At 28.8% G+C, this 7,673-nt stretch overlaps 1 protein-coding gene across 2 annotated transcripts; it reads right to left on the reverse strand.

The window, feature by feature from the left end:
- Positions 1-5,389: 5,389 nt before the first annotated feature.
- LOC136082118 (uncharacterized) lies at positions 5,390-7,450 on the reverse strand. Of its 2 annotated transcripts, XM_065800682.1 has the most exons (3): positions 7,208-7,450; positions 5,793-7,025; positions 5,390-5,577 (listed from the first exon to the last, which is right to left on the reverse strand). In XM_065800682.1, the coding sequence occupies exons 1-2, from the start codon at positions 7,422-7,424 to the stop codon at positions 5,794-5,796; spliced, it is 1,449 nt and encodes a 482-aa protein (XP_065656754.1). In that variant the 5' UTR covers positions 7,425-7,450; the 3' UTR covers positions 5,390-5,577; position 5,793. The 2 variants fall into 2 exon arrangements, with proteins under 2 accessions (XP_065656754.1, XP_065656755.1); XM_065800683.1 differs by lacking the exon at positions 5,390-5,577 and having other exon boundaries at positions 5,744-7,025.
- Between the last annotated feature and the right edge of the window lie 223 nt (positions 7,451-7,673).

Genomic DNA, 7,673 nt, shown 5'->3' on the forward strand with positions numbered 1-7,673 from the left:
AATTTTACACAACAAAAATCAATTAAAAACCAACCAATGTAACTGCGTAGATAAAGCATTTTGTCCTTTGAACAATCAATGTTTATCTAACAATATTGTCTATCAAGCAACCGTAAGTTCCAGTCATCATGATCGTAATAAAAAAGTATATTTTGGCATTAGTAATACACCATTTAAACTAAGATACGCAAACCATCTCAAATCATTTGCATCCGTTAAATATAGAAATGACACAGAACTATCTAAGGAAATATGGAGCTTAAAAGACCAAAACATAAAGCCCATTATAGAATGGAAAATTGTCAAACGTTGTAAACCTTACAATCTAGCAACAAAAATATGCCACCTTTGTCTCAACGAAAAATATGTAATTTTATCGCATAATGGAAAAAACCTACTGAATAAAAAAAAACGAAATCGTATCTCAGTGTCGACATTCAAAAAAATTCCTATTATCTTTATTTGACACAGGGGAGTAGTAAACTATAACGGCTTTTTGTTTTTTGTTTTTTGATTTGTTTTTTACGTAGATTTGTTTATAACGTCAGATGTCATTCTACAGTAATTTTTTACGTTTTTGTAACGGTTTGTTTACGTTTTTTGTTTGTATTAACGGCTGATGATTGCCTTCGGGCATGAAACTTTAAGTCCCGCTAATCAGTTGTTTTTATTCATCTAAATATAATTATATATAGCTCTATTATTCAATAATATTGAGCACTGAAACACGTACAAGAGACTTCGTATTATTACATCAAAATACTTAACCTCGAATATATTCTATATATCGATATCTATACAAATATATATATATATATATATATATATATATATATATATATATATATATATATATATATATATATATATATATATATATATATATATATATATATATGTATATAATTCATTTTATAAAATAGAGACTGACAACTGATAATTAATGGAAATAAATACAAATTATAAAAATCATGTAAACTTCATTTATTATTTCTAAATACTATATTAATAATAGTCTACCAAGTTAAAATCAATTTAGAGCATTGTTATTAGTTCTTTTGCGATTCGCACATCCACTTCTGTCAAATTTATAAAATAAGTGGTCAAAGCTTGCTCAATTGGTAGGTTATCAGCATAACAATGCTTTTTTCTTACACTTTCTAAAGAGAAATATCCTTGGGGTCGCGATCGCGTCACAAAACGAGTTACCATCTTTGTAAGGGGAAAACATTGAATAAAACGCGTTATTAGTGCGTTTTGTTTTAGGTTTTAACCCGGCGTTAAAATATTGAAAGCACTGAAAAAAGATATTAGTGAAAACTTTTGAAAATCACAAAGTTTTGTACAAACGATCGATAGCATGTCGTTATATGAATATTGCGATAAACTAGATTTTGAGGCTTTAGAAAGATATATTAAAAAGTTGGAAGTACTTGGTATAAAGCAGTGCCCATACAAGTTTGCTGCTGACAAATGGAAAAATGACCCAACAGAGTGGCCTCCAATACAATACCATGATCTGTATAATTATTTAATTAAAAGTCCGAAAGTTTTTTCACCGGGAGCAATGGAAAACTATAAGGCGTTGGAAGCATATAAGTACTTTGTTTCTGGTTGGGTACAGCCTTTATATCATATTGTTTTAAATTTTGGTCATGTTCTTTTAAAAGGCGAAGTAAAGCCCTCCTACAAAACCAACAATTCTCCATATACTGCATGGGTTGCTCTTACAAAAAATGGATCAGTAGTTTCTAGCCACTGTAATTGCATGGCAGGGTTAGTAAATGTGATATACTTAAATATTTTTATTTACAGTTTGAAAGCTATTACTATTTATCTTTATGCTCTATTAAAACAGTAGAATTTTAATAGAATTCTTTTACAACATCTAGTAGATTTCTTCAAAAGTTTGTCATAACATAGTTGAATTCTACAAGAGTTCTACTGTTCGAGAACATAGCAAAACAATAATCAGTTAAACTTTTAATGATTATTTGTACAAGTTTTAATATTTATTTATAGTTATTAATACAATTTTTTAGACTCGGTGAAACATGCTCACATGTGGCTGCAATTCTTTTCAAAATTGAAGCAGCTGTCCGATTAGGAATAATTTCTAAAACCTGCACAGATGTACCATGTCAATGGAACCAAATATTTACACGTGATGTAAAACCTGCTCCAATCACAGGAATAAATTTCTATAGCGATAAGGCTAAGTGCAAGCTACAACTTAGGATGCGAGAACCTGTTGTTGCGGTAAATGTTTTTGCACAACTTTTTTATTCATATTATTACAAATATATTATTTTTATTTATATTATTACAAATATAAATATTCAAGTTTTTAGAAAAAAGCTTGGTTTTTCTATTTTTAAGATATATAATTAAGATTTTTATTGTTTATTTATATTGTAGAGATTTATATTTTTTTAAATAGGCATTAGCAGAAGATCAAAATCATTTTTTGAAGTCTCTTAAACAAAGTAACCCAAAAATTGCTGTATTGTCATTGTTTAAAGGTTTTCAAACCCCATTTTTAAATTCAAATGTTAATCAATTGACTTTAAAACTTCCACAAACTTTAAGAAGCTTTTATCAACATTCATACCTTAATCTAAGTGAGCAAGACTTTGTTATAGAAGCTAGCAATCTTGCTAAGTCACTGAGTATAACAGCTAAAGAAGTAAATTACCTCGAAGAAGCAACCAGAGCTCAGTCAGCCTGTGTATTGTGGCATGAGCATAGAAGTGGAAGAATAACTGGCTCCTGTATTTATGATGTTATGCGAGCATCTCTTAAAGCTCCATCAAAATCTTTAGTTTTAAAGATAACAAAACCTAACTTTTCTTCAATAAATACTCCTTCCTTATTATGGGGAAAAGAAAAGGAAGAAATTGCTCTAGCGGAATATATAAACATTTGCTCAGTAGATGGTTATGTAACTGAATCAATTTGTTTATCTCCTACAATGGTTCATAAAGATTTTGAAGTCATTCATATCGGTTTTTATGTTTGTCAACAAAAACCATGGTTGGGAGTCTCACCAGATGGCTTTGCTTTTTGTTCGTGTTGTGGTTATGCTGCCATAGAAGTTAAATGCCCTTACAGTTTGAAAGAAAAAGGGTTATCAGGTGCTATAAACAGTAACAGGTTTTACATAAAAACACAAAATTCAAAATATTATTTGGATTCATCCCATTATTATTATGCACAAATTCAATGTGAAATTTTTATTTTGGAGGTAAACTATTGTGATTTGATTGTTTGGACACCAACAGAATTTGTTGTGTGCAGAATTGAAAAGAATCTAGATTTTATTGAAAACATAATAGTAAAAAGTCACAGTTTCTGGAGAGAAGTCATCCTCCCTGAATTAATGACACGCAGGATAGAAAATGCTGAACCTATTTTGAATCGAGAAAAGTCTAAACTTAGTTATTGCATATGTAACAATGAACAAGTGAACACTTCAACTGAAAATGATGGAGATATGGTGGGTTGTGATAAGTGTGATCAGTGGTTTCATTTAAAATGTTTAAAACTTAAAAGACTTCCAACTTCAAAAGTTTGGTATTGCCAAAAATGCAAAAATGGCATTAAAAGTAAATATTTATATTTTATAGTTGCTTGTATTTTTTTATATTGAAAACAAGTTATATAACTAAAGAAATTTTTTATAATCTTAATAGTTTATTTCAGGAAGTAACAAATTTGTGTGCGATGTGATGGTGCATTCTAAGAAAAGAAATCAAGATTTATGCTAAGGTGCTGCGCTACTTATAAAAAACGGTTATTTTCATAGCCACATGTTATTAAAAACATTATAGCATAAAATTTAATTGGTAAAGCTTGGTATGGTAAACTTTATAAGTTAAATTTCACATATAATTTTTTAAGATTAAAAATAAAGCAAATTAATAAAAAAATATATATATATATTAAATGGGCTGTTACTTTCAGTTATAGTTTATTTATAACACCTAAACAAATTTAAGAAAAATAATTCTATTATTTTTACTATGGTGCAGGATGGCCCAGAACATGCGTAAGTAGGCAAAAATTTTTTGCCTAGTTACACATGTTCTGGGCCACCCTGAGATTTTTGAGACTAAATATTTAAGATATGACACTTACAAGCATTATGCAAACTCCAAACTTAAGTATGCTCCTGCTTATATAAAAATGTTTGCAAAAAGTTGCAGTGGTTGGAGACTAGAAACAAGAATATCCCAAATGTGGGGAAAATGACTTAAACTTTATTTTCCACTGCAAAATTCTAAATTTAAATTCATGGATTGGTTTAAATTTAGAATTTTTTTTTTTTTACTTTTAATAAAAGATTTGACCAATTTACAACCCCTTCATTTTGGGGAGAGTGGAAACTTTACAGGTTTTGTCTGTGTCAAACACTTAAGGACTTTACTTTTATTACTTTAAGTTTAAAACCTATTTATGAATTTAGGTATAGTATAGATAACTTTTAGGTTAGTAAGATAACTTTTGTTCCCAGACTCCAAATTTTATTAACCTGGAGTTCTTGTGTCTCCATGAAGCTTAAAAATTAACTAACAGATTTAAAAAAGTGATTACTTGGTAAGGGCTATAGACATGGGCTCCTTAGTTTTAAAAGCCTCTACTTTAATAAACAAATAAATCTCCAATTTTGGTAAAAGATCTTGTTTTCAATTAATTAATTACCCCTTCAATCTAAAAATTTTTTATAAATATCCAACCCCTCCTAACTATTGACTCCATCTCCCAAAACAAAAAATATATATGAAAAAAACAACAAAAAAACAAAAATTAAAATAGAGTAGAGACTCTCGAGTCCTTAATACAACGGGGGGAGGGGGGGGAGGTTGAAGGGGAGTGGAATTTTAAGTCTATATGTAATAAACGGGGGGTGGAGGGAATTACAATATAAGTATTTTTATAAAAAAATCAATTTAGAAATCCAAACTAATATTTTTTACAAAACACGCATTAAACTATTTAAATCTAGCGTGGCTCGCGGTCAAATGTAAATGTCAAATTAAAAAACCCCTACCCATTTATTAATTTTAAAGGAATGTAAATTTGTTTCAGGATTTTCTATACTTTAAAAATCACCTGTTTATTAAATTTTAAAAATTTCTGGAAAACTTCTTGTTATTAAGATCTTCCCTGTTTATTAGCATAAAAAATGTAAACCTATTGACTATTCCTCTCCCCCCCCCCCCATCCCTCTAAATTTATGCGAATTAAAACATATCTCTGCCCATCAAAACAATTACAACTTTTTAAAGCTATTTAACCACCTTTTAACTAGGTAGGTGACATAGGCAAAGGAGTCAAAATCAGAGGTTTCCCATAATTCTTGATTTTAAAAATTATATAAATAACCCTTCCAAAAGAAAAAATGTAACATTTTAAGATTTTGAAAAACTCTATAAAATATATATTTCAAATGCATAATTAAAGTTCATGCTATAATATTTTTAATAATATGTGGCTATGAAAATAGCCGTTTTTAAAAGTTGCAATTAATTTGCTCAGCACCATTCTTGGTTTATGATCCATGATATCCATCGGTAACTAAATAATTAAAAATAAAGATAATTATAGGTTTTATTATTATGACAGATTAATATAATAAAATAAAACTTTTAAAAACAAGTCTTGATGAATTTTCAATAATTTTTTTTTAATTGATTAACTTTAAGGATTTCAAAAACAAGATTTACATAAACTAAAATAATACTTAAAAACGACTTTTATATATATTTAAAATAATAGTTACAAATGCATACATTATTTAAATACTATACTTTCACCCAAATTAGTAAGAGCAGCACAAACCACGACAACTTTATCACAGCTTGCTTGAATTAAACATAATGCTTCCTCTTTTATATTTTTTACAGTTCGAATTGGCAAAACACCTTTTAAGATAGTATATCGATTTTTTATGAGTCCAATTACTCTCTCAATATGAATTCTAACTGATGCTATTTTCCTAGATGTTTCAACCTCATCTGCAGAGAGTTGTAATTTATTCCTTGTGAATGCTGGAATTAAAAGCTCAGAACTAGAATTTGCAGCAAAATCATCTTGTAGGGTAAAACCTCTATCAGCTAAAATTTGATCACCCGGACAATGGTATTTCAAAGATGTAAAATTTGATTCACGGACAATCTGATTGTCAGAAGCTCTTCCACCCCAACATTTTGAAACAAAATTGATAACACCTAATGGTGTACATGAAATAAATACCTTTAAAGTGCTATGTTTTTTATAGTTACTGTAACATTGAGCTTTTGCCAAAAATGGCCCAGGTGATTCAATATATATCTCAAAACAGTCAATAACACAAGTTAATCTAGGAAACTTTGACTTAAATACTGGTGGGATTGTATCAAAAATATGCTCCCTGCACTCCATTCTAATTAAAAATAATAATTTCTCTGCCATCACATCTAACCACTTCCAAAAATATTTTATAGCTGAAGTTTTGCAAATATTACATATATGAGCTAACATTTTAAAAGTAATATTATGGCGCAGCTTAACAATAGTTAATATTATTTGGTCCTCCATATTTTCTTTGCTTGTTAGTTGATCGTTTTCATAACCTTTGCAAAGATAGTCCGTTAAATGTATAAAAACTTCAAGTTTAAGACCAGTCAACATAATACAACTTTGAGGGTTCACTCTCAAGGCCTGAGAGGAACAGGAAGAAATGTAATTTGACTGTTGTCTGTCATTTAATATTTTAATTTCAGCTCGTAGACTATCCATTTCAGCATAAATACTTACACGCTCACTATCCATTAATTGAGATTTTACAAAATTAGTTGAAGATGACAAGCAAACAAGTGGTATTTCATTAACTTCCATTGAGGAGCATTTTAATGTTGAATCCACTGAAAGGGAAGAAACAATTTTCTGCTTTTTATTAGACAAATATTGTATTTCAGGTTTATTGAAAGCTGAAAACAATGTAGGAATGTAATCTGGATCATTTAATGCATTTTTCTTTTCACCTAATAGAAATAATTTATAATTTTTTAGACTTTACTAACATATATATATATATATATATATATATATATATATATATATATATATATATATATATATATATATATATATATATATATATATATATATATATATATATATATACATATATACATATATATTATATAAGTTGTTTCAAACATACCAGAAATAAAATGTTTCGAACAGACATAATGAAATCTTGACTTTGGTGACCATAGCTTGTTTTTAATAATATTCCCTTCTTTGTCAATATCATTACGACTAATTGCTTCAATCCAAAGTTTACGACGTAATTGATCTTTTGGTATCAAATAATATTTTAGCTCTGGAGAAGTTTTAATATTGCTTGAACATCCAAAAGCACAGCAACTCTTAGGCATTTTTAAAAACTTGACTTGGTGTTTTTTCTATTTTAGAGCCGGGTTAAGTTATAAAACAAAACGCGCTAATAACGCGTTTTGCTCAATATTTTCCCCCTACAAAGATGGTAACACGTTTTGTGACGCGATCGCGACCCCAAGGATGGCAAATTGATTACTTATTTTACCTAAATCAAAGGGTCATCTATGCATAATGATGTCAGATGATGACCCGTTTATTGAACACCTTCACCCTTTATCAAACTCAGT

Source organism: Hydra vulgaris, chromosome 07, assembly GCF_038396675.1.
Source record: "Hydra vulgaris chromosome 07, alternate assembly HydraT2T_AEP".
Taxonomy (NCBI): Eukaryota; Metazoa; Cnidaria; class Hydrozoa; order Anthoathecata; family Hydridae; genus Hydra; species Hydra vulgaris.